The 27,830-nt window shown below is 43.0% G+C and overlaps 1 protein-coding gene across 1 annotated transcript in view; it reads left to right on the top strand.

Moving 5' to 3' along the window:
- Positions 1 to 27,830, top strand: part of CNTN4 (contactin 4) — a 215,954-nt gene that overhangs the window by 186,310 nt on the left and 1,814 nt on the right. Inside the window, exons 13-23 of the mRNA XM_026035394.1 lie at positions 902 to 1,029; positions 16,299 to 16,474; positions 17,802 to 17,922; positions 20,008 to 20,166; positions 20,931 to 21,080; positions 21,839 to 21,909; positions 22,833 to 23,067; positions 23,552 to 23,667; positions 24,320 to 24,506; positions 24,995 to 25,107; positions 26,816 to 26,984. Of these exons, the coding sequence (XP_025891179.1) occupies positions 902 to 1,029; positions 16,299 to 16,474; positions 17,802 to 17,922; positions 20,008 to 20,166; positions 20,931 to 21,080; positions 21,839 to 21,909; positions 22,833 to 23,067; positions 23,552 to 23,667; positions 24,320 to 24,506; positions 24,995 to 25,107; positions 26,816 to 26,984 (1,625 nt within the window). The remainder of the gene's footprint in view (positions 1 to 901; positions 1,030 to 16,298; positions 16,475 to 17,801; positions 17,923 to 20,007; positions 20,167 to 20,930; positions 21,081 to 21,838; positions 21,910 to 22,832; positions 23,068 to 23,551; positions 23,668 to 24,319; positions 24,507 to 24,994; positions 25,108 to 26,815; positions 26,985 to 27,830) is intronic.

The following is a 27,830-nucleotide window of genomic DNA, read 5'->3' as shown; positions in this document are numbered from 1 at the left end:
AAAAGAATCCCTTCAGCCCAAACAGAAATTATATGTGACATTTTTTTTTTTTCTTGCCAAAAAATTGAGGTAAGAGGGGAAATAATGTAAACAAACTGTTTTGTTTCACCTGGAACAAAATGCTTTTGTTTCTGTTGCAGTTATTTTTAATCATGACAAAGTAATGTAAAAGAAAGGCTTAGTATAAGACACTGGTTAAAGCAGGAACCAGGGGAATAAGGCTATGCCTCAAGTTGCACAGAGCAAGTCATTGGATGAGGAAATGAGTCCGTCTGAGGAGATGCAAAGTGCCAGTAACTGCTTGGCACCTGTGAAGAGCTTGGATGCAGCAGAGCTGCCATGCCAGCTGCTATTGCAAAGCCAACGTGAGCGAGGTAGCAGACCTGCTCGATGCTGCTTCGGGTGCAGGAGACTCGCATTTTGGTGCTGCTAGTCAAATACTTGGCCCATATTCGAGGGCTTTACCCAGATCAGCATTTCTGATTTTCCTTCATGTAGAGCAGAGAGAAAGGAAGCACAGTAGCCAAGTTATCCTTGAGGACCAAGAAACCCTGAGTATGGGCACTGGGCAGTGCCAAAGCGAGAGGTGTGTGAGAAGGGGCGAGGATTCAGCCCAGGGTTGAATGTGAATGGTGAGCACTGAATATCCAAGTGCAGCTCCACATAAGCCCACACGAGCTGCTCGCAGGTAACTTAATGTTGCCCTCGAGTAAAGACACAGACGACTCATGTAAATGGTGCATCCACTATTTATGAATTGCGTCTGAAGAGATTTGTGTCAGCTAAACGCCCTCGGACCGTCAGCGGACTGTTGTTCAAACTGTAAATAATTAATGTGGCTCAGAAGAGTTTTACAGTAGCTTGAAAAATATTTCAAGTCTGTCCCTGCCTGTCTTGCCAGGATTACAGTGCTGGATGATGGAAGCCTCCGAATTGTCAACGTGACGAAGGCGGATGCTGGGAGCTACACCTGTGTAGCCACAAACCACTTTGGGACAGCCAGCAGCACCGGCAGTTTGCTTGTGAAAGGTAATGACAAATTTTACTACATATAACTGATACTCCATCTTAATTTCTGAGCGAGTCAGCAGAAGCCGTGCATGTGCCACTGCTCTTTCCTTTGATGCTGATGTGACCGGACCCCATGGGAACTGAAGTGTCTTTCGCAGTCAGACTCTCTTGTACATCAGGAATTTGCTGAGCCTTAAGTGTCAACACTCACGGCAGGAGCACAAATGTACTCGTGGTCACACTAAATAATACTGCTTGCAGCAAGTAGGTGTATGTTTTCACGTGGAAATAAAATTATTCTGAATACAATATGGGAATTGGGATGCCAAGTAGCCTGGTACCCACTCAGACTGCAGTTGTGTAGCAGACATGCTTAAACCTAAGATGTATCTATGAAGAAATACGTGAAGTTGAGTTGGTATCCTTTATAAATGTTTATTTTAAATAGTTCATTTATCAGTGTTATTCTTCAGTTTCTATACTTCTTTTAAAAGTCTTATTAAGCTCTTTAATACACTTCATCTTGTTGCATATGAGGGTTTCACCATCGCAATGCTTTGCTTTGCAATGCACGCTTTTCTAAAATATACACAAAATATGCTTTCATTTTGTAAATTATCCAGAATTTGGTTTCCACATGGGAAGAATTCCAAGGATATATTTGTGTATATTCAGAACTTCTCTGTTAACATTTTTTTGAAAGTAAAAGCTTTTGTGTTTGACAAAGATATTTAAAGTAATAATTTGTTAAACACACTGAGTGACACTGACAAATGCTTTAAATTAATTTTTGCCCTGCGTATGAGTAGTCCTTTGTTTGAAGAATTATTGTAGGTAATGACTATATAGATTATTACACTTATAATCACTCTCCATCTCCTTCTTATTTGGGGAAAATCCTATATTGGATAACAAATCAGAAAAGATTGATTACAAAGCAATAAATCAATCACAGAGCTCTAATGCTGTCAGTTTTAATTCTCCCACATATTGTCATTGATGGATAGCATTTGGTTAGAGGCTCTCCCTATCAATTATTTCTGTGGTGTATAGGGAATACTTTAAAATGTTTCAATAGAAGTTTAAATTTGTGGCTTTAACGGTGAGAGCACATTTCAGCAAGTTATGTCCAAATCAAGCAGCATTTTTTTTTTTCTCAGAGCAGAATTTATTTTAATGGGGTATACATATGCAAGACTGTGCATCAAGACAAAAAGACTAGCCCATGCTACTGGTGTGGCTGTAAGTAGAGCCATGAAGCCGCCCAGGTTTGTGCATCTCTGATCTCAGCCACCGTTGCATTCAGGTCCGTGACGCCTCCGGCGCAGGGACACCTTGCGCTGCCATAAAAAAGCCAATCACTAAAATCACATTTTATTCGTTCCTGTTGTTGAAGAGTCATGCTTTTGTAATTCATGGCTTATTCTTTCTTACTATTAGTATCCCAGGGGTATCCACAAACTTGGAATACGAGAGTTGGTAGCTGCCCTGCCTGCTTTGGGGATGACATGGGTTACAAAGCACCCTTCTCTGTGCGCGGGCTGCGGAGAATTAGCGAGCTCGCTTTTCCCCCTCAGTGCTCTGTTTTATCTCGATTCCATTAGCATTAATGGGAGTGACACAAGTGCATGAAGCAGAGAATAAACTCTTAAGCTCAAGATGTGGATATTAACAGCAAACTGAGAAATGCAATTTCAAAGTCTAGCCCATAAAAAGTATAAAAGAGCAGAAACTATTCTGAACTCCAAATGAACTGTGTAAAACACTGTATTTTATACTGAAATGCTTTAGTTTCTCTGCCCTAAGTAAAATGCAGAGGATTTCCGATGGAAATATGACTGAACACCTTATTTTAACTCAACTTTGTGATGTACAAAAAGACTAATTTATCAGCTGATGAGTTTTCTGACCTCAAGCACGCGTATATTCTTTTTTATCTGATTCATACGCCATTGAGTAAGAAACTGTGAAGGTCAGAAGATATTCTCCCTAACCTTTCTGTGTTCTTCCATTAACGTTGCAGGCTCTCTCCGTTTTTTTACTTTTTGTTATTGTTTTTTTTCTCTCTCTCAGGGAGAGATGCTGACAGTGTCAAAGACAGTGTAGGCAACAGTGAGGAGGAGGAGAGTAGCTGTTACGCCAGAACCAGGGAGCTTAAAATAAATCTCTGGCAAACAACCAGAAAGCAATGAATAAATATTCATATTATGCATGAGTAGACAGCTTAAAAATATGAAATCCTGACGGGTGCCCGTAGGACTTTTGTTAACATGCTGTTGTCAGAAATGCTGAACCTCAGTGGTTTTCCAAACCAGTAGGATAATGTTTGGGGTTTGTTCTGTTGGTTAGTCCTAAATGAGAACTTTCCTGGCCTTTGAGACCCAAAACCTTGCAAACTTGCATGTGCGGTTTAACCTTTAAATTAAAAAGCAGGATTGAATTTATAAGGATTGAAGTTATAAGGGTAGTGAAGAATTCAGCAGGCAGTGTTCAAGCTAGGAAGAACACTGCATGTATTTACATGAAGTACATAAATACGATTTTTTCGTTTCTATTTCCCTGTTTTTACTGTATTTGAGACTAAATGTTCCCTTGGTTGTGGAGATGCTGTCAGCTTTCAAAGATAGAAGCAGCACCCCCATTTTGGGGGGGAATCTGTGAATTCCTGGGCTTACAATAAATTGCAGCAGTTCTGGGTGGGCTGTTGTGGCTGCAAGGATGGCGAGCCCTGATGGTGTTGTTTATTTACCTGTTTCATCGGGATGGACCTTTAACATTTTCATCCTGCCATTAGCCTGTCTCAGATGTACTGTTGTGCCAGGACTCAGAGCAAGCAAAGCAAGAGCATTTTTATTATGCGTATCCAGACTGGTTGTAGCTGTAGCCTTTGAGCACAAAGAGAATACAAGGGTAATGTCAGTAAGTTATATTTTCCTCACACTTCAATAGACTGATGGTCTTGATTTTGTCCAGTGCACTGATCCAAATTATTTTCGATGAAATTGCATATTTTCCATTCTGGGCCTATTCCTTCGTGTGAACACTGAATTGATATATTACATTTAAAATTGAAAAGATTGATTAAATACTGTAAACTTTGGTCTGCGTCAGGTAACTTTTCAGAGATTTCTTCAGAAAATGTATTGTGTTTCCTTAAATCCATGGGGTGAAAACCATGGATTTGTACGACTACGAATTGTCCTAGGAGATGAGGAATAACTGTTTTTCCTCTTCAGAGATGGAGTATAATGCTAGGCATAAAAACTCGAAAAGAGTTCAGTTCTGCAAGTCGTATTTGCTGACTAATCATGTGCTTTGGCTTCAGGGTCTTAAATCTCTGTATTTGACCACAGGGATCAGCAAATGTGGGACTTGCCTGTGACGACTCCAGTCCCCAAACTGCACTGTCTGTTAGTCAAAAATAAGTGAAGCTTTTGGAAATGCCTGCCCCTGCAGAGGCTCAGGACTGATGAGCACAAGGTCTGGCCTCCTTGCTCCCGTCCTTTGTAAATCAGTGAACACGAGCAACTCCAGCAGCATTTATTTTACCAGCTTTGTTTTCAGCTGTGACTCGACGGCTTCCGAGTCGCTGCCTGTAGCTGGTGCTGGAGGGGTATCGCTTTTCCCCCCAGGGGAAGCATAAACCTTCCATTAAGATCTCTTTTTTTTTTTTTTTTTTACATTAGCCAGGGGGGAAAATGCAGTAGATACTTTACTCTGTTGAACCATTTAAGCGCTGGAAACCCTTTCTATAGCTCCTTGAATGTTCCCCTATCAAATATATTCTGCCTCTTTGCTCACAAGGGACAGCTGTCCTGGGATGCAGACGTTGTCGTTCCCACCTGCCCTATATCATGCATTTAGTGGTTTAGGACTGCCAATATTGTATGGCCTTTTTAGAACTATGCTTGATAGTGTATGTGTGTGTTCAGCTGGCTTCAGGGACAGCGTTTTCTACGGTTTTCAAAGACTCTGAAAGAGCTCTGAAAAAGTCAAAAGTTTTATTATGATTAGAGCTTTTTTAAGTAGTGTCTGGACACATTTTTTGTATATAGTCAAGCTATGAATAATGCTTATCAGACATACGTTGTTCTAAAAATAATTTCAGAGAGAAAAAAGTTCATTATAGCATACAAGCTACTGCTCTGTACGTGAGCAAATCCAGCATCTCTAGCTCAGGGTTTTATAGGAGAAAAGGATTCGAGAGAGCGATAGAGACAGGTAAGCAAGGGTTTATTCTTGAGTTCTTGTTTTCTTATGTTCCTGGAATCAAACTTATTTCTAACTTTGGAAATGCGACACAGTCAGTAGCAAATGGTATATTTTAACACTTGACGATAAAAGCGGTAATCTTTGGCTATAAAATTGCAAATGAATATTTTCAGCTCTAATTGGACTATTTCCAGTGAAGCCAATTATTCCTAGGATACAATTAGGGATGTCTAGCTAGAATGAAGTAAAATTATGGCCCAAAGGCCTGCACGAGAGGCACAGTGATAGCTGAGAAGCCTGTTCATACCTCCTGCTCCCCAGGCCCAGAGCTGCCACTGTGGTTTGCTAGGTCTCCTCCACTGCTCCTGGGGGGAAAACCTCCCACTAGAAGATGGTGGTGGCCACTGGAAATGGCTGGTGTCCCTGCAGAGAGAGGACCTCGGCATCTTGCAGCTTATAAGTTCATGTGGTTCTTAAAGTATAAGTATTTCAGTGCTTCAGGCATCTTCCATGCTTATTTCCAGCTGCAAGCTGCAATAAGTGTGTCATGCCTATCTAAAATTATACTTTCCAATTTTAATAGGGTAATTTATAGGGGTTTTTTTTTTTTTTTGCCTTGCCACACATCCAGACACTGCCCTTTTTGCAGCCAGAACATGTTTTTAACGCAGCCAGAGACTGAGCGGACTGTGAGAACTGACAGCATCCTATTTGGGAGGGCAAAAAATTAGGTCAGCTTGTAAGGACAAAAGCAGAAAACAGCAAAGAAGCATGTAGGTGAAACAAACTGTAAAACAGCAATGGGCCGCTCTTAGGCTTGGTTGAATGGAGGAGATTAGTTTTTTTCTTGTAAACACTTACTGATCATAACAAATAAAACTTGTAAACATAATACGACTGTTTAGCTTCATTAAATTTGCAGCAGACAATTAATTTTTTTCAGGCAATTCAAATGGTCTTCTGCAGTACTGATTCAGTTTAATTGAACATATTACCACGAACAGACAATAAGAAATATATTGAAGCTATCCATCTGGCTTGCATCGGAAACTTCGTGCATTTCATTTTCTAGGGCTGTCACAGCCCTTACTAATTGCCTCATTTCAGCTGTGTTACAATCAGTGTGATTTAGCCATTAATGTGATAAAAGCCTTCCTGGTGAAGAGCTTGATATTAAAAAGCATAGATCTCTAACCCATCTCTCTTGCCAATTTTGGACTTAACTCCAGCATTATTAGAGTTATATTTTTAAAAGCAGAAATAAAAATGTACTGACTCCCAGAGAGCTGCTTCTCCAGGTACTTTGCTTATCAAGGTCTGATATAGAGAGAGGCAGTTGTTTGCTCTGGGTGATGGTAAGCACAGAAAGAGTCTTCTCCTGCCTCCCACCCCTTCACCTTCCCGCTTCTCCTTTCATCCCCATGATCCCTAGTCAGCTCCCAGTCACATAAGTAGTTTAAAACAGATGACTATACAGATAAATAAGTAAACTGAGACCAGAGCAAGTGGCTGATGTTTATAAGTGTTTCTATTCCGTACACAAATTTGGGAAAAAAGGACTCTTTTTAAAAAAGAGTTCAGCTGTTATATCCATACCCCTGTAGAGTTAAAAAAAAAAAAAAAAAAAAAAAAAAAAAAAAATTATATTGCTGACCTTGCATTATTACTATCCCTTCTACCATAAGAAGTCTTAGAATAATTCCTCAAAAAACTTCTAGCCTTCCTTTTATGAATTTTCTTGCCCCTAAAAAAGCAAGAGGTTCAGGAGGTCTCATTTAACATTACCCTGAGTACAGGTTTGGGTTGTTTAGCTCATCAGTGAAGTTCAAATCCATGTATCAGTTGAAAAAGGAGATGACCTACAGGTTAAACACAGACTCTCAATGAGCAAAAGTAAGTTAATTAACACTTTTTCATCAACTTGCCTCAATTTATTTTAACATGATCCATTTTGGAAAGGTTAAAGTATTTTTCAGTTTTTGAATACAAATGAAAGTTCACCATAGTTAAAATGAAACATAGATGGAGGGCTTCTATAATATATGTTAATCAGAGTAAATACAATGTTTGATTATATATGTGTGCTTATATATGCAATTGCATAGAGCATAAGGAACAAATTCTTTTGATTAATTTTGTAGCAAAAGAAGACTAGCTAAGGCTTGTTAACTGGAAATTGCTGTCAGACTGGGGACAGTTACAAATCTGTAAGAAGAGGAATATGTTTGACTTATGTTTTCCACCCATTTCCCTAGCTATTAGTTGCAGAGAATTAATTTAGGCTTTGGAGAGCTAAGGGAACGAGGAGCAGCTGAGCTGTGCGGGATGAGTCAGAGTCAGATGAGAACAATCCGGTTAATGAGGCCCTAACCCCACGTGGAGCGAGCAGCAAAGTGCTTGATCGGTTAAGTCTGCTGGAGGTAGTTGAACTGATTGACCTTCCCTGTGTCGGTGGGCTCTGACGGTTAACGGCTTGTGCTCCTGGCTCAGCACACATATTGGCTGCTTAAGAATAAATGAGCCCAATTGCAACTGGATATCAGGGGTTGTGTTCTCAGTTCCTGCAATTCGGTCTTTCTAAACAGTGTTACCTGGAGTTTCTGGCAGTGGGTGATCTGTCTCCTTGAGTTTTTTTAAGGTTTCATGAAGCTGTTTTGGTTCTTAAAAGACTAAGCATAACACTTGAGCTTCCCTTCTTTGCTTCTTTGAGAAGGTCTCTCATCATCAAGACTAACATTGAGTGTGACTTTCATCATCCCAAAGGAAGGAAAGGTTTGTCCCTCTCCAGAGCAGGCAGTAGAGTGAACTTCTACACATGAGTTTCACAGAAATGCCCCAAATCTGGGCTGAAGAAATGTGAAACCAGAGAAGAAAGATGCTATCAGTCCTGCCATGGAAAGTGGGAACAGGTCTCCCAGGAGCCACATCTCCCTCTGCCTAAGTGATTTGGTCCGTGCCCTACAGAAAGGGGAGGAACATGATTTAAATATTACCACATTGAGAAAATGACTGCCACACTCTGTTCTCAGTGCAAGATGAAAGGCTGAAAGATGAAGTGTGGGAGAGTAAAGGTAAGAGTGGAAATGACTCGGTTACCCTCAGAACTTCATATGCTTGAAAGAGTGACTAAAACCAGACGGGCCTGAAGGCTATGTTTTTAACATCAAAGGTAGAGAGGGAAGTGTTTAGAGAGTACATTTTTGCTAGTAAGAGGAAAAAAGTGTAGGAATGTTGAAAGAAAAAAAATCTGGGACATGACTTGAGGAAGTATCAGTCTTTTGGTACATTTTCTCAGAAGCATTTTGGGAAGCAGCTTAACAGCGCCAAACTTAGGAGGTTTGGAATAGTCTTTCTCACCGCCTGAGTTGACTTGTTTGCCTCCAGAGATGTGTCTGCAGATCTCAGCAACCAGTGCACATGGGTGAAGACGACACACGATGGGTTTTAGCTCAAGCACTGTAGCATGCAGATGCGGTAGGGCTTGCAGTATGAGAGAGATCTGGGACCTGACTGCCCCCTCTTGCACTGCAGCCAATGTAAATTCATGGGCACTTGCATCAAGATTGCTATGAAAGCTAATGTCTTCTGTCTTAGCCCCATATCATGACGGTAGAGAGAATTTAATACTGGAAAACCAGGAGAATAGGTTTAAATGCCAGGTGTGGAGGTGTTTTCTGAATTATAGCAGTCAAACCAGTTATCTAGGAATATGACAAAATCTTCATGACTCAGAAGCATTTTGCTTCTCAAATAGAGGAAATTTTTTGTAACTTTTTTTTTCAGAAGTTTTTGTAGGTTGGTCACTGTTCTGTTTTTAAGGCTTGCTTTCTGGATTCTGTTCTTATTGTCACTTGATTGTTTTTCTTAACCTTTTCAATCTTGTTTGACAACAAGATTTGTAACATAGCATTTTTTAAGCATTTTATAATGAAAGTCCTTCAGACAGCATAGACTCAAAAACTTACTGAAAGCCAGGCAGAAAAGGAAGAGACCTGAATTTTTACTTTGCACTCCCACTTCCCTTCACTTCCCAGAGCAGACTTGCTCTGGAAAAACCTCTTCCCCCTCTATTGCTAATTTAATTCTGTTCCCAGTATAATCCTGTTAAGTTTAATTGTTCACATTTGATCGTGATTCAAGCTCTAGAAATCCAAACTACTATTTAATAGCAGAGCTGCCATGCTGTGCATGCCCCTAGCAGGCGCCATTTCCAGGCATGCAGTGCTGGATATGCTCCCTCCAAGGAGGCACCCAAGGGAGCTGAGAGAAATCCTCCTCCTGCCTTGGCTTCCCCACTGCTTCCCTCTGGAAGGGAGCAAATTATGGAGAGTTGAGGCCAACCTAGTCTAAGGCCTTTCTTAAACTGATTTAAACTTGCAGGTGCTCTTTGGCAATGTATAGTTTCCCCAAGTTGGGCTGAACAGGCTTCAACTTTTCCATTTGAAATAATATTCTACTCGGATATTCACTTTATATTTTAAAGCATTCTTAAATAGAAGAAAATTAGATCCGACCTTTGACTGACGTACTTTCTTTTCTAACTGCACAGTTTATTTAAAAGTTTGACTTTCTCTTAGAGATTGACCTTCAGACTGGCAAAGTTTATCTGATACTGGCAAAAAAATGAGTTATTTTTGTAGTTGATTGCCCTATGGGCCTGCTGGAAGCAGGCAAGGGTTGCCACAAATTAACTCATGTCCAGTCCTGCCCAGTGTATAAAGATATCTTAGTTCTGCCTTGTTGCCTGGCTGTCATTTAGCGAGCTGCTAGAGCGGTGCCTGGCTTTCTTTTTAGTGCAGAGTGTAAACAGCTTGGGATTTGAGTTTTTTCTTTTGTGCAGTAGATTCATTTCTCCATGGGAGCTATTTGCTGGCACTTCTACTAATTATGCTCTAATTATAAAATAGTAGGAGCAGATGCTGCTTTGGAGGAGTGCTTGGGTGGAAGGGATGATAGGACAACCCGACCAGCAGATCGGTTGTTGGAACAGCAGCAAGTGATGCTCCGCATCGAGAACCGAGGCACTCATCTCTCCTAATGACAAGTGGCCATGGCTTCCAATGCAGTGCTGGTGGATCTTTCTTGTTGCTTTGTGCTGGAGCTGTTCAATACAGAGTTGTTCAATATAGAAGTTAATTAGCAACAGGTAGATTGTATATGTGCAGGAGTTTCAGTATAACCCTTATTTCCGATAACTACCTCTTCCTGTAAGTATTGGCTTCCAGTCGCCACTGCTAAGATGAAGCCATTGGGGCCAATTGGTGAAGTGGTCAGAAGTGTGCAAAACCTTTTTATTCTGGAGCAAATGGAGATTCTCTGGGTGGGGAAAAACAGAGTCTACTCTCCTTCTGCGAAACTCGAAGCAAAACCAAACGCCATCAGCTCTGTCCATCAGATGAGAGAACAAGCAAGGGCTGCCCCTTGGCTGCTCGCTCCATCCCCCCAGTATTTAGGGCACCAAATGTGTCTTGAGCTGTGTAATAAATCACTGTGTGCTGGGATGTTTGCTTATCCCAGGCTTTCCTGGCAGCTACAAGACTCTCTAGGAATGGCATTAAGGATGGCTGTGCTCGGGCTGCTTTGCTGGGAAGCTGGAAGGTCCAGTACATGGTTTTGCTGGTGTTTGAAGCATTTTGGAAGGGACATCAGCCCTTACTGAGTCTTAATTTGGATTTTGTTTTGTATATTTGCGAATTCCTAATGCCTTGCCTACTGACGAGGATTTGAATAATAGACATGGACAATCCCGATAGAAAAGGTCTTGAAATGCATTCTGTATCCTGAAAGTGCAGACTGTGCCAGTTTGCTTATAACTTTGAAGTTTGAATGCCTGCATATCCCACTACCCCCACTCTGTTTCTTCATGAATGTTTAAAGCAACAGTCTCCTTTTTTGAGGTCATTAACATTCCAGATGTGTTTAAGGATGCCAGAAGTCAATGGTCTCGGCAGGCTGAGCGCTTCAGCGTGGCGACCTGCTCCCGTCCACCACACGGGATGCACGTGCACAGCTGCCCGTGGCCTGGCCTGCGCGGACAGCGCTGATTGATCCTCAAGTGGCTTGTAATTTATCAGAGATTAGATATGATTTCTCCGGTATCTGATTAACCTTCTCTGTAAGATGGCCATCATTTTTGTAATGGCAGTAGATTATTCCATACTTGAAAAGATGGATATCAGCTAGTTTCAATCAATAGCCCACAAAAGGTGACACCTTGAATTCACTGGGTTATCTATAAAGTGTGTCACAAATGGTCCAGTCGTTTGTCAAATATACCGATTTCATTTAAGGCACCTCTGAAGTGAAGTGTCTTTTATTTTAGTGTGAAATATAGCAAGATAGAGGAGGTATGTTTGGGTTTCTTAGTGTAATCAGACAGTATTGCATGCTGCTATAAAGAACGAGTACAAATTTGTATGAGTGATGGATTGGATTGTCATTTCCATATCCCATTATATATGATTTTCTGTGTCACAATTGTGTGGAGAGAGCTTGATCGGATAAGATTGCATTGCAGTGGGTAAAATGGAGGTTAAAACAAAATATTGTGTCCTCTTGTTATTTAAGAAACACTCTTTGTATTCTCTGTGGAGTGGGTTTATTTTCATATGTTCTGTCTTTGGATTTGCTATAATGGCACATCCCTCCCCAGCACCCTTTGATGCAATTCTATTCTTAATGTGTTTTCAGATTTAAATTAACCTTCATTTATTATTCAGCTGCACAAAGCATGCGTATTTCGGTATGCAGAAATGCAATCCGCCAATTGACTGCTCCCTTCCCGGGAGGTGGGAGGCGTTCATTCCCGAGAGAGAGAATCCTGCATCAAATTTAGACAGTTTTCAATCAGTGGGGAGCTCTCCTTCAATGTCAGCTTAAGAAATATGTTAATAACTTGTTCTTCACCTGCAGCCCTGTGCTGAATGAAGCTGGGTAGGAAACTGCCATCCTTAAAAGTGCATCTTCGGCAACCCGATGAACAAGTTGCTCAGGAAGGCAGGCACAGAGAAGAGCACTGAAATGATTCCTGCAAAAAATCCTTGCCTGTGGTGAGACAAAATAGATGCTTCCTAAGAGAAGGCAACTTAAGGGGCATGCTGAAGCACCTGTCTAAAAATAATTACGCCTAGCCTGTACCACTGTAGTTCTGATATGGCAAGATTTAAGCCAAGTAAGTGGCAAGATAAGGATCCTCTTTCAGGAAAGCAATTTTAGCACATCTTAAGCGCCCAGCTAACCCGAGTGCGTCGCTGAATCAGAATGCCTGCTCTTCTGGGAAAGGTCAACATCTCCCACCCCTCTGTTCCCTAATCCCTATTAAATACCTGGCCATATGTCACTGCCTTTGTTGCCAAAAATCACTGCTGCCTGTGGTAAAGATCAAGAGCATGATCTACATGTATTTCTAAAATCACAGAGGTGACTTTAATCCTGAGCTTGAATTCCCTTCTCCAAACAGATAGATGTCCCCTTCATTTCCAATGAGGTTATATCTTATTAGACATATTACAAACAGCAGGTTCTTCTGTGTGCTGATTTACTTTAAAGATGAAAATCTTAGAAATCAGTTACCTCTCTTTATGAGTGTTGTAGCTGATCGTGTGGAAGAGGACAGTTTGTTGGTATAGAAAAGACCACGAGCCTGTTCCTGACAGGAGGTACGAGAATTGTCACAGCTCCTTTCTGTGACACTATCACAGGGCATGCTTTGCCACTTGACTTTTTTTTGGCCTTTCACCATCTCTTTCGCACATTAATTTTGGCTATGCCCCATGAAGTGCTCAGGTGACCTACTAAGATAGCTGTTGTTTGCTATGCTAATTCATGCCACATGTTAGTTTACTTGCCACCAGTTATTAATCTTTTCTGTTCAGGGTCATATTGTCCTATCTTCAGTGTTTTCCATAGTGTCTGATGATGCCCTGAGTGCTGAGAGGTCCCAAAAGCTTGATAGGTAGTCTTCAAGTCTTGGTGCTTTTGACATTACGATCAAAATGCTCGCTTTCCAAGTAAAATGGGAAGAAACTGGTGTTCGTGTGAATATTATGTATTGGACTGAGCAGCTTGGATTCTTCAGGTGCTCATTGCAAACTCGTGATGCTAGCTCAATACTGATTTTTTTTTTTTTTAATTATCTCTGGTCATCTCATCCTGGAAAATGTCTCTCAATTTTGAGGTCAGAAGCTGTGATTGTGCCTAGCTAACCTGCTCTCCTGCAAAGCAGCAGCACAATTTCCAGTGATTGCTGTGCAGGTCTGGTAACATGCAGTTAACCTGAAATATTCCCATTGAGAAGATATTGAGGCTTGATTTAAAGTCTGCAGATAACGGAGCTGTTGGCACAGGTCTAGGTACAGCATTAGTTCCAGTCCTTTCTGAAACGGCACATGCAGCAGTGCCCGTGCACACTGGGAGCTGGAAACGCCACGCATGCCTTTTCTCATGAATTGCTCATTTTTGCCAATGCCAGGTGCTTTCTTTGCTCACTTTTCTCCTTCTTCTCGCTGCCTTTTCTAAGAGGAGATACAAAATCATGATGTTGAGGGTATTCCTCCGTAAAAGTGCAGACAATCTTTTGTTTAAAATAAAAGACCATGGCTGGACACAGCCCCTGTACTTGGCATTGCTTTGCGTCACCCTGTCCCCTTGTTTGAAGCAGCCAGTAACGGAACATCAACTCTTGCCCTTGCTGTCCAGAAGCAACTGTCACAGGGCTTGACTAGCAAATCCATGTGCGTTTGCACATATATTCCCCTCCACAGCCATGACCATTTACCAAATACTCTCTGTTTTCAGGCGAGAGAATGAAAGGATGAGGAACATATGCTGCAGACCTTCAATGGAGGTTCCTCCACATAATGTCCATTAGCTTCTAATAGCCAAAACTGGGAGCATGGAAGTGCAAACGCATCCTGAATAGAGTAGGCAAGGTGTGTGTGTGTAGGGGTGGATGCGGGAAGTCTTTGCCAAGTCAAATTTCTCTCACAATAGTCCTGCTGTTAAGCTTGGGGGGGAGTTTTGATTTCCTCAGCTTATAAACCCTGGATTAATTTCTCAAAATGCTGAGTATCTCCTCCTCTCACTTCTCCTGGGCCAGGATAGATGTCTAAATGCTTGTTTCAGGATTGGGTGCGCAGCTTTCAAAAACTAGCATCAGACATATTGATGTTATTTCTTTTTCGGAACAATTTTGGAGATGCTCAAGTCCATCAATGTGAGTCCGTCAGCAGGAGTGGTGCTTCCAAAGCCACTTGCAGTTCAGCCATTTGTTACTGCAAAACCCACTCTCCTCCTTCTGCATCCTGGCTGCCACTTCCGTAACTTAGGGTTTGCTGGGCACTTGGATATTGCGTTAGAGAGAAACACAGGAATGGTACAGGAGCAGCAAGGGAATGGCAGGGAGCAAGGGGCCTCAGCGCTGGCACGGGGGAAGGATGAGAAGGAGCTTTGGTTGTTTTGCTGAGCCGTCAGTGACACCTACAGACAAAACGCTCGCAGGAACATGCAGGAACGGACAGATGGGACACGGACAGTCCAGCCCTGCCTTGGGGTCTGTGCAGCCACAGGAAGACTCCTGTGCACAAGGGACAGCCCAAAATCCCCTCTCTGGGCTGTCCCTCTTGCCTAGCAGTCCAGGCGCTGCTAGCACAGAAAAGGGATTTTCCCATTGGATTTCTGCTCTTGCCTTGGATGCCATTGGAAACAATTTGGGCAGGTGAGAATTTAGGAAGCAGTAGTTTAGAAAGCTACGTTTGTGCTGCTTTTCATCTGAGAAACACTTTTAAGCACTCTAAGTGCTTAAAATAACTTCTACTAATTAGCTAAGCCTCATAACACCTACTGTGGCCACAATACAAATTATTCCGTTATGTTAGAAGTGAAACTAAAGTACAGATGAATTAAACTTGCCCAAGGTAACACAGTCGAGTCCCTGAGGACTTGAGCCAACATCTATTGAAGTTGGTGATGAAATCTCTTCTGCTACCATCTGTGGACTTCTGATAAGGCCTTTGAAAATTCATGTCCCCGGAATTTCAGTGAGTAGTTTTGTCTGGTGCATATCTTCCTTTTTTCTTTCTTTCTTTTCTTTTTTTTCGCCCCCCTATATTTTTATTGTTTTAGCAGGAAATTCAGCAGTCGGCCAATAGTCCCTGGTTGAAGTATTTTGGTTTCACATACTAGAGAATGAATAATGCCCATAGTATTTTACTGTGACAGCTATGTGGAATGGACTTTTGGAATAAGCAAAAATATCTATCTGTTTATGATTTTCAGACTTTTGGACTCATTGTTAAGCAATATTTTGTCTCCTTTTCATTTCCTCTGAGACCCTGTAGAAGAAAATTACTGCATTTTTGTCAACAGAAATGAAAGACAAATGTTAACTTGAGAGGCAAAGGGAATTCGTGGTCTTGGATGGGGAGCTGAAGTCTGCACACTGTGTCATGGCTCATCTTTCTGTGCCACTGTCGTGTTCATACCAGTATGAAAAACAGGCAATTAAAGCAGTGGTACTGGGACCACGTGAGCTCCAGTCATGGATACAGGATTAGTCCAGAAACCCGAGTGGGACCTCATACATCCCCCTGCCCCGATTTTATAGCAGATGAACCTTCCAACTGCCTTTGCCTTTGGGACCTGTTTTGTTTTATAGATACTGTGTTTTGGACAGTAACTTCTCTGATATTCCACCAGGTTCACCTTCTCAAACTCTTGCTCTCCCAAAAACGTTAACCCAGCCTTTCAGATCTGATTCATTTTTTTTCTAGCCTTTTATTTCTTCCCTGTTCATCTGGATTGTGACTAGAAGAGGATGGTGGAAGATGTGCCAAAGGTGTTTCAATCTAACTGAAAGTGAGAGGTATCTGAGTAAAACCGAAGATGTGATAATTCAGCTGTTGTGACAAGGATCTTCCTAACTCTCGAGTGCTCATCTCAGCCAAATCTTTCACGTTTTTAACATTTTGCTGCATTTGTGGTGGATTGCTGGCGACCATTTTTAGCTCTCAGATGTCTTTCTGTCCTCAAAAACACAGAGTTTGTTCTTATTTCATATTGTTTTTTTCTGTCTGCAGATCCAACACGGGTTATGGTATCACCTTTCAGCATGGATGTCACAGTTGGCGAAAGTATTGTTTTGCCTTGCCAGGTATCTCACGACCACTCACTAGATATTATGTTTACTTGGTCGTTTAATGGACACCTGATAGACTTTGAAAAAGATGGGGATCACTTTGAAAGAGTCGGAGGGGTAAGTATCAATGCTAAAGCAGTGTGCCCAGACCATTCCCCTTTTGTACCGTGAGTCACAGACAGGGCTGTAAGTAGCAGGAAAAAGACTATTAAGAGAAGGGATTTCGCTTAGTAGGAAATCCTTTAGCAGCAGACTCTTTAGTTAAAGCTGATGTGGAAATGCTATAGTTAGTTAGGGACCTTCCTTGAAGGCTGCTCCCACGATGGCTATTTGCTAACACTGCAGATGACCTGTGGTGCCGATCTGATTTTCCATGCTTTTACCTGCATTGCAAATTGTTTCAAGTTTTTTAGTAGTTGTAGATGTTTTGGAAGTTGTTGTGGTGTAAGTTTTGAGCAAGAAAGAGAAGGGAAGGAATCAAGCTTCCAGTGGCTGTAGGAGACGGAGCAGCTTTGCAGGTTGCTCTATGGGCTACACAGCTATGTGCCCTGATGGGATTCAGACAGGCTCCTGGTCCATGTTTATTTGACCTGAAGGAAATTTAATGCTGAGAGGAAAAGAAAATACATTTTAGAAGCCTTGCTAGTGTCTCTGATATCATTAAAAGGTGCACTTAAAGATTTCTGCCTAAGATGCACCCCAGCAGCAACAGCTCTGCCCAGCAACTCTGCTCAGTTGGCCCGCAGAGCTCAAATTTACATACTTTGTTAATATTCCTCAACCAGAAAGCCACAGTTGCAAGGTTACTGTGAGATGCCTGCTGCATCGAGCGCTTTGTGTCTGGAGAAAAAATCCAGAAGAGTTGAGCTTCCTATACATGCATAAGCATAATTAGTTCTATTCAACAGTTAATCAGACATGCATTTGGTGTTTGGAAAACAAATTACCGCTGTTAGGTGATGGAAGATTTCCTTGGAGAGTGCTGTTCTCATGATCTTTAGCACAAAAACACCAGGCAATCAAAATGCTGGCCATAATACAAGGCTGCAAGGCTATTGCAGATGTCTCATAATTTGGACTGCTTTTCACTTGCAAAGTGGATGGAGGCAGAACTCAGACACCTGAATACCAATATCCAGAGAGAGAAGGGAGGAACCAGGACAAGCCTGCCTTAAGTGAGCTTGGTTGCATTGATTTAATGGGGAAACTGCTTAACTGACCCAAACCCGTCTTCTCCATCCCTTGCAGAAGCCATAATTTTAGAAATGCAACTGCTCTTATCTTCGAGGCAGACTCACATAATTTTAATAGGCCATGGCTTGCATTACTAATGTTTTCATCAGCCAGTGTAAAATAAATCCATTAGTCACAGTGTCCTTCTTGTGATAATGATGTTTAGCAGTCATTAAAAAGTAATTGTAACCACTTTTCCCTACTTTATCAGCAGGATTCAGCTGGTGATTTGATGATCAGAAGCATCCAGCTGAAGCATGCCGGGACATACGTCTGCATGGTGCAAACGAGTGTGGACAAGCTATCGGCTGCTGCAGACCTCATTGTAAGAGGTATTTGAATTTTGTCACCGTTGTCATAAAATTGCTTTCTTCCTATCTTCTGTGGCTGGTAAGGCAACGCCTGGTCTCAGAGATATTCATTAGAATCCCAGCATCTTGCAATTAATCTAAGAAATGAGCTCTAAGTATGTGCAGTGGTTCACGGTATGTTTTCAGGCAGCGTGTGTAAAGCGACTGTCAGATATGCATGCTCTGCAGCAGATGCACAGCACAGATAATGGTTTGTGTTCATGTCTCCAGTGCAAAGCCTGCATGGTCTGAGCTCCTTTCTGCATCCGTGGCACAGCAGGGTAGCGCCCGTGAGCTCCCTGCATTGCTCCCTGGCAGCACTGCTCCTTTCATAGAATAAACATGACTTAGGGATGTCATTCATGCTTCTAGATCAAAGCATTACTGTACATAGGTTGATCAGTAAGTGTGGCATTAGCTGAGATGCAATTAATTAACCACGTTTTGGGTCCTTTTAGTAAGCATATGTGGAGCAGAGTCCAAATGCAGTCCCGCCATGGGCAGGGCAGCCACCTCACCTTGCGCTCCCCTTTGCGTCAGTTCCTGTGGTTTTGCCACAGCCTTGTTTCAGATGCATTTTATTTTTTTAACATATAAACATTTCAAAACAGCGTGCTGATGAGGACATTGCTTAATAACTTCCTTAACAGCAGTTTGATAAACAGGCAGGAGGAACAGTGGGTTCTCACATGAGACTGCCTGTTGGTGACAGGAGAGCTACTGATCTTGTCACTGCCCAGAGCAGCAGCAGGGACGTCATTCGGGGTCCCAGCAGCTCCCTTCCTTCCTGAGCCTGACAGCTGGGCTGCATCTTGTCACCAGCTGTTTAAAAAGGAGCAAATATTGGAGATACCTGTAAGAAACCGGCCTGAGGTGAGCTGTGACAGCAGAGAAGGGAGATGGAAAGCAGCTGCCTAAAGAGAACTTTCATAATGAGTTTAAAAAGTTTTTTTTTCCTTTAATTTGACTTATGTCAAAGCAAGAACAAATTAGATGCTATGTGTCTTGGACAAAAATCAATTATTTACATGATGTCAGGGAATATCAAAAAGAACATAGAGAAGCAGTCGCCTCTGGCACCGCTTGGGGAAAAGCCAGGTGCTTGGTCACATTTTTCATGCCATGTTAATATGACAGTCACGTGTCTGCTAGCAGCCCACAATACTTGGGAAACTGGTGACTGAACTTGATGATTTTTTCCCCCTTTTGCCCTACAATAGATCTCGCACTCATAATCTCACTCAATAGCATGGAGGCACTGCCAATAATTCATCACTATCTCATGTAATAATTGCCTGAAGGTGCCAAAGAGTCTTTCTCTTTGGTTGATTTTTAGGATAGTGTCTGCATGAGTTGTCTCTGGAGTCCACACAGGAATATTTCCTTGCACTCTGCTAACAAGGATATTTTGAAATGCCGGGAATAACCATAGTTATTCCAGAATATGAAAGTGACAGTTCATTTCCGCTGCTACTAAGCAGTGTAAGTAATTTGTGAAGGATACAGTGGAATTTCATTGCTCAAGTGTAACACTCTCATCTAACATGGGATGAGGTATGGAACAAGCTAACTGTGTGATAAGGTTGCATTACAGGGATATTCTGTCATCGCCCCAGCAAAACTACTTAAAATTTTAACATCTTGGAATTTAAATCTGGCTAGACCTGCTGAAACTTTCTCTTAAGGACTGGATATTGAAAGGTTTCAGGGTATTTTAAATATTCAAACATATCCAGCTCTCTGAATGTCGGCATATGAGACTTACTTTAGTCCAAAGGTGCAAAAATGTCTTGAAAGTGTAGAACTTATTGTGTAGCTGTCCTTTTGGGGAGATTTCTCCTCAAGTACCAGTACTGATGGCAATGGTCATGCGATATGCAAGGGAGGTCATCACGCAGATGGATACATCACGCGGTGCCTTTCTGGTGAGCAGGACCTGCACAATGAAGCAGAAGATGCCAGCGCATGAGGAGCACGCTTGTGAGACAAGCAGTGAGCACGCATTGGGGCGTGACACTGCTGTGCTTCAAAGCTCTGAGCATTGCTCTCCTGTAATGCTTCTGCCAGGTCCCCCAGGCCCACCTGAAGCTGTGACGATCGATGAAATCACCGACACCACAGCGCAGCTCTCCTGGAGGCCGGGTGCAGACAACCACAGCCCCATCACCATGTATGTCGTGCAGGCGAGGACCCCCTTCTCTGTGGGCTGGCAAGCAGTGAGCACGGGTAAGTGCAACAAAAGCACCAGCAGAAGCCGACCTGGCCTCCTCCCATCACTGCAGATAGAAAACAAATCCATCAGGACCCACCTGTTTAGGCTGAGCAAAACTAGCTCTGCAGCCAGGTGCTGAAAAGTAACTTCATCGACTGCAGAGCACTGGTCTCTCTTTAACTAGCTTTAAGTTTGGCGACCTGAAGATTTAGGGTCCAGTCAGCACTGTTACTCATCCGTTTTTCTCATGAATGTTTAAGGGAAAACGGAATGAATTCCTATCTTCTGTTGCTACACTGGAGATACACAACAGTAATTGTGGTCTATAAAGACATCCCTCAGGGACAGGCCATGTCATCTGGCCTATCTTTAACTAGAATTATTTTCTTGATAGAGGGAAAAATCCCATGATGTAATTGCTCATTCTGTCATAGGTTAATTTGGTTCCAGTACCCATTAAGTAGGGAGAAAATGCATTTAAAAATAATAGTAAAATAACAAACACTGAAGCCTGTTGTCTTGGCATTTTATTTTAAAAGGGTGACAATTTAGGAGGAATTTTTTAATAGCAGGGATCTCTGTCCTGACATCACCATGTTTCAGTGTCGCATATTTTATTTTTTTGGCAGTTAACAAAGCAGTTGTAACTGCTAACAAAAGCAACTGAGAAAAGATTTATCAGTCCCTATTCAATTCTTGTTTACACCAATCCCTCATTTCTAAGGATATAAGTGGTATTTAGTCTGTTAGCGGTTTTAATTGCCCTCCTATCTCTCAGTTCCAGAGATCATCGATGGACGGACATTCACAGCAACAGTGGTGGGTTTGAACCCTTGGGTCGAGTATGAATTTAGGGTAGTGGCTGCCAACCTTATCGGGATCGGAGAGCCAAGCAGACCATCGGAGAAGAGAAGAACTGAGGAAGCTCGTAAGTAGTGGTGGGAAACGGTCAAACCTTGGCCAAAGGTTTGTCCCCATTAAAGAATGTTTTACATGAGAGAAAGTTGAGATTTATATACTTTTCTCCCTCGTGGCATGTCATTTGTTTGCATGGTTCATGTGCATGAGATGGCATAAGATGTAGGGTTTGTGGAGCTCTACATGCGCTCTCTTGACTCTGCTGCTTCTAGACACATATGGGAAGACTTGGAAAACGGTTTCTATGTGGGAAAAGATACTTGGGCAGGTCTGTGGAGGTTGCTATCCAGTACCCATGTGCAGAGGTAGGAACTGTGAGAGTCAGTGCAAGCACAAGCTCGGTGTTGTTGGCCCAGGAATATGAGCCTCGGTTAGGGAGAATCCCTCGCAGGGCACTTCTCCTCCATATTAGTCCATAGCAGAACAGAATATCAAAGAGGAAAATGAATGAGCCCTTTCTATGAAAGATAAATGTTTAAACTAAACAATTAGTGACTGAATACACAAGCTAATTGACATACTTTTAATATACCATTATTGACATACTTTTAATATACTATTTGCCATGGCAAATTAGTCATTTGCTAATAATGGTTTTGGTACCCAGAAGGAGAATGTGAGAAAAATCCTGCTGGTATATAGTTCTGTGACATTTCAATGCTCTTCTGGGTTCAAAATCAAAATTTTCAGTGCTGTGTATTGTTATGTGCTATTATGCATCTTTTTTTCTTTTTTTTCCTTTTTTTTTTCTTTTTTTTTTTTTTCCAGTTCCTGAAGTCACCCCAGCTAATGTCAGCGGAGGTGGAGGGAGCAAGTCCGAGCTGGTCATTACCTGGGAGGTAAGTGGCATCCAAACCCAGGAGAACATGAGGAGGGTCATGATAGAGAGGGAGCCGTTCACCTAGTGGCACCCACCACCCACAGACCCCAGTGCAGCTTATATAGATTTCAGACTGCTGTTACATGATAAAATAGCCCTGCTATTAAAATTCAGCTAAAATCATGATGGTGAAAACCCCTAAGAGGAGATACAAGTAGGAAAATGTTTAATATTCCTTGGGGCTGTCAGGGTTAGAACTATAGTCGTTTGTCTGCTCGTATTTCCATGTTATGATGCGATGAAGCTGGCATGTCTTGCCAAATAATGAACTTCACTAGACAAGCTAGCACTTCCACTGAGCGCGACTGTTGACCAAGCTGACAGAATGAATCAGCAGAGATATTTTTAAGGTTATTAAAAAACTATAAATGGCTTTTTATCCTTACCACACAGCCCAATGTGCTAAATTTCCTTCTCCCTTGGACTAATTAGTTCCACTGCATCTCTTAAAGACATTGTAGTGTATTTCAAAAACACATATGGCAAGAACATGAGCCGTGACTTTGAATCATAATTTGCAGAAAATATAATTTATACTGCAGTAAAATAAGCAGATTCCTCTCTTAAATGGCCTAGGGCTCAGAGCATCTTCTTGGGGACTGCACCTAAGAATCCAAAGATGTGGGAGTAATGTTTGGAAAGCAGGAGCTCTGTCCTGAATCTGCCCCCCAAACTTCCATCAGTTTGTCATTGGAGTATCCCAGATCAGTCATGGCACTGCTGCAGGCTCCCTTGCTGATGAGGAAATAAGGCATGCTCAGAAAGTGAATCAATTCTTCGGTGGAGCCATGTGCCTTCTGGAGATGCGGGAGCGTGGCCACAGGGAGCGCGGGGGCGAAGCGCGCGCCGCTCACGGGGCTGCTCTCTGCTCTGCGCCCGCAGACGGTGCCCGAGGAGCTGCAGAACGGAGGCGGCTTCGGCTACGTCGTGGCCTTCCGTCCCTTCGGCACGGTGAGCTGGATGCAGACCGTGGTGGCCTCCGCTGACGCGTCGCGATACGTCTTCCGCAACGAGAGCCTGCCGCCCTTCTCGCCCTACGAGGTGAAGGTCGGGGTGTACAACAACAAGGGAGAGGGCTCCTTCAGCCCCGTCACCGTCGTCTACTCGGCTGAGGAAGGTACGACCTTCCAGGGCTAACTGCAGGGGAAAGGGTTTGATAGCCACGCTGACATCTCCTTTGATACCTAATCCTTGCTCTGATTTATAATAAATGGCAAGCCATGATTAATTCTTTTGATAGTCATTAAAATAACATTAATCATAATGAAATCTTTTGATATTAATGAAGAAGTAATATGTAATCTAGAAGGAATTCAGCTGAGATTTAGTGTGAATTAATGTCCACTGATGAGAGAATGTTCCCTCTTGTCCTAATTGTGGTGCACGGCCGTCTGGGCTGAGGTTAGCAGTGGCATCTGATTATTTGTTAGCAGAGGAGACAGGCAGTGCAGCTCGGGGCTGGCACGACGTCACTACGAAAAGCCAAAGTTGGTTTTGGTTGCCTGCCTCTTTCCTCTTGTAACGAGAAAAGCCCTTGAAGCTTGTGACTAATTGAACATAAGATCGAAAACTCCAGTTTTATTGTTAACCCCTCTTCCCAGAACCAACCAGAGCTCCCGGCGGTGTATTGGCCAGAAGCCTGTCTGCTTCAGATGTCGAAATTTCTTGGACTTCCCCTCGAGAGAATCCGCATAAAGGAAGGATACAGGGATATGAGGTAGGGAAATAAATGGGACCTTGCTGCTGTTGAGGAACATCCTCTGCTGATGAGGGGACACCGAGGGACAGGGGTGCTCAAAGGCCTGCCCAGGAGGCAGGGTGGTCCTGCCAAACATTTGCTTCACCTTCTCTGCAGCTTTCAGAGCTTTCCCTTCTGATGTGGACAATGCTGATGGTGGCTGGAGGTGCTGCAGGACCCCATAGTTAAGTGGGAAATTGAAATCTGTAAATTGTGTCACATTTTTTTCCATCTAAAACCAAAGCAGGCAGAAGCGCTGACCCCTGAATTTACAGAGAGAAGCCAGCATTTCTAATTGTGGTGCTCTTCCCAGAGATGGAGAGAACGGCCAGATTTACAGAGATGAGGTAGAACATTGTCCTCATGAGGTTTGCAGCCTTCTCTATTGAGCAGTAATTAGGGTCACGTTAACTGTCTGAATAAACTCCACAGCGTTAGACACAGTGTTTCACTTGCTGCCGCTATAAAGAGCTGTGGCTGAGTCAGGCTGTGGATATCGAGTTGAGAAGGAAAATGAGGTTGTGTCGCCAGCATTGAGGACTGGAAAAAAGCAATGCAGCCATGCTCAGGTCTAACAGGTAAAAGTTGTCCCTTACTGAACTAAGGAAACAAAACCTGCTCTGTTTTTCAGGTTAGATATTGGAGATATGATGAGAAGGAAGAAAATGCAAAGAAAATCAGAACTGTTGGTAATCAAACATCCACAAAAGTCACCAATTTGCACGGCAACGCGCTCTATCACCTGGCAGTCAAGGCATACAACACTGCCGGCACCGGCCCCGCCAGCGCCACGGTCAACGTCACGACAAGGAAACCACGTGAGTATTTGTGTGGAGAGGAGGGGTCCAGTCTTTGGAGGGGTCTACAGGCCCTTTTTTGTCCCTTCCGAGCACTTCCGAGCTTGAAGGAGCTGTAAGGTTTTTCTTTAGCTGGGTTCTTTGCACACAAAGTTCACCAGCCTTTCCCGCAAGGCTCTTGCCCATGTTAAGTAAGCAGAGCATGCAAAGCTGAAATCACAGCTGGGCAGGAAAATTAAATATTTATCTCATCATTCAAGAGGGCTTTTTTTCCTTCTGGTCTCAGGCATGTTGAGCAAGTGACTCAGTCCTCTTTCACTGAGAGCGCTGTGTCATGTCGCCCCTCTGCGACCTTGAGGACACAGATCAGTGAAGAGCACGTTAGCTTTGAAGAGCAGTAGCACCGTGTGTGCTCCCCCGGGGCAGCAGCAGCTCCACTTGTGCTGGGAGGGATCAGACAAGGGAATGGTGCTCCCTAGTAATGTCCTGTCCTCTCTGTTTTGCTACAGCACCAAGTCAGCCCCCTGGAAACATCATATGGAATTCATCTGATTCCAAGATTATCCTGAACTGGGATCAAGTGAAAGCCCTGGATAATGAATCAGAGGTGAAGGGCTACAAGGTGAGTATTAGGAGAGTACAGGGCAGCTGCTTCATGCCTTGCCACCCTCTTGACCCAATCCAGCTAGGAATTCTCCTTAGGTTGTAGCTGTCTCTGGGATCTTGTTCAGCCAACACTCCCACGAATCTGTAGTCCAGCTTGGGCTTTTAGATAAGATCAAGTGATTTTTCATAGTTTTCCACGTTGAAGCACCAGTAATAGAGAGCAGCCTGCAGGGATTGTCCCGCTGGACACTCTTGCCCTCAGTGTAGCCACGGAGGTGGCAAATCCGTCCCAACCAGCTCTTCCAGCCCCCTTTCCAGCCCTGCTCACGACACACCTGCTTCTCAATGAAATCTTCCAAACGCTGCTGTGGGCTTAATAATTGCAGAGAAATAAAAAGCTTTTTTAATAGCTCCATTTTCTTCAGAAAGCAAAGCCAAAAATAAGGCAAGAGAATCCTCATTACTAGCAGTTTTAGTAGGGTATAATTTACCTGGAGAGAAATCTTGGGAGGAATTGTGCTCTGTCTCCTTACACGAGGGTTTAATTTGGCCCAAAGAAGATACCGGTGTGTACCAGCAACTGCCAGCCACTGCCTGCAGGGACTGTTGTGCAAACATTTTCCACCAGAACTTGAAGCAATGAAGAAACTGGACAGTCTTCATACATTGTTCACAATGCGCAGTTGTGGCTCTGCCATGTTTGTGAGTCTCTGCCAGTTTTCCTGAATCTCTGCACTAACTTTTAATGATCTTCCGTGCGCTGTATTGTATTGTCAGAAACGAGCGATTCCTCAGGGGTTTCAGTCAACCCCTCAGGTGAATCTCAGCAGTTTGGACCAACTTTTTACGACGTATTTCAGGTTTGAAATGCAAATGAAGAAATTGGCTAAAGAGGGCAAGAGAGACTGTTGTGTTCCTGAAAAAGGAAACTAAGTGTTGGAATAATGCGACAATGTTCCTTCCCAGGTCACAGCAAAATATTGCCTGTCCTCTTTTTGTTCCTGGAAATCTTGTATTTTATGTCATCATCTAAATTAGCAGAATTGTCTGATCTTAGGCAAAGAGAAAAGATAAATTATAAAAAGTAATATTTTTCTGGGAAAACAGTTTGACACTACCTCAAATACCCCAGACAGTTTCGACTAAATCAGTCTTAGGATTTATTTGGGCTCCATTAATAGTAAGGACTAAGCAGACACTAAATTTGAGGTCTCGGGTACCCCAAATAGAGGTGGGATACTTTTGAATCTTTCTGACTTGAGGAAAAGTGAAATTTGGCACTTGCTTTGGGGGGAAAAAGCTGAGGGAAGTTAATGCTAGAGACAGGAGGAAATTCTCTGGATATAAGGTGTTTGCAGGGGAATCTGAGAGTGCAGAGGTTGCAGGTGCCTCGGTTAGCTCCTGGTGCAGATGTGATCCATTTTCAACCATTTGCTGGTTGTAAGCAATAGCAGAACCTGCTTATTTTGTTGGTTTTTTTTCTAATTTACTAATTAGAAGCTCTTCCTCCTTTCATTGTTCATCTGTCATGCTCGGAGCTGGGCACCCAGAAATGCCTCTGGGAGCTCCCTGCCCAGGGGCTGCTCAGGATAACATGGCTTCCAAGCCTTGATGGTCACAGTAAATCCTGTGGCTTCTGGGGCATGAGCAGAGCAGCAGGAGCCCAGCAAGCTCCTGTGGAAGTGAACTTGGAAGTGAACTCCTGGTGTTCCTGTCTCCTGCAGGTCCTGTACAGGTGGAACAGGCAGAGCAGCACGTCCGTAATCGAAACCAACAGGACGTCGGTGGAGCTCTCGCTGCCGTTCGACGAGGACTACATCATCGAGATCAAGCCGTTCAGCGACGGCGGCGACGGCAGCAGCAGCGAGCAGATCCGCATTCCAAAGATGTCCAGTAAGAGCAGGGATGCCCGCGCGCCCCTTCCCTCCCGCGCACTCACCCACATAACATCCGCACTGAGAAACGGGGCTAAACCAGAGGATTTGAGCTGCAGGTCTGCCCGCTACCAGTCCCAATCCAGACCTGCCTGGTAGCAGCAGGCAGATTTCATCCTGAATCAAGGTTACCCCATAAGAAATGCCATGAAATGTGCTCATATTTCTACATACATTTTCTAGACTTTCCCCTCTCTTCCATGCCTGTATATATGGAGCACATTGTTTCACTGCAATTCACTATAACAAAGTATAAAATACAGTGTTCAGGGGCTTCTAAATTTATAAGGCTACTGTATAGCAATATTCCATTGTGTTTTGGATGCATAAATATTTATTTAGGGAAATGAGGTTGTGCAGAAGAACAAACAGAAAAGAGTATTTTATTACACAGCATTGCTTTTGCAAAATCTCTATGTCCCATCTTCCATTAATAATGCCGCAGTTTATAAACTGCATTAAATCAGGATCCTCTGCAATGCAGGAATATGGCATTAAAATTACAGCAATGTTAAAAAAAATCTGGGTGAGATCAGAATTATCTCCAACACAGATGTATATTATGGTTGTATAAACCATACAGAAGAATTTAATCAGCAGGCACGGGGGAGCAGGGGAGAGCAGGAATACACGCCAGCTCCTATTTGGCTCAACACAGCGGGCCACAAAGCATCTATGCGGCTCCTTGAGGACCCAGATCACACCGGGCTGAGGCCATAAATAACAGCTTGGGTATGGCACAATTGTAAAAAATAAAATAAAATAAAAGAGCAAGCCAGGAAGTAGCATAATTGTGACTATACCC

The sequence above is a fragment of the Nothoprocta perdicaria genome, unplaced genomic scaffold, assembly GCF_003342845.1.
Source record: "Nothoprocta perdicaria isolate Ctin4 unplaced genomic scaffold, notPer1 scaffold_16, whole genome shotgun sequence".
NCBI classification, from domain to species: Eukaryota; Metazoa; Chordata; class Aves; order Tinamiformes; family Tinamidae; genus Nothoprocta; species Nothoprocta perdicaria.
Note: the sequence above shows the minus strand (reverse complement) of the source record. Positions and strands in the feature narration are given on the sequence as shown.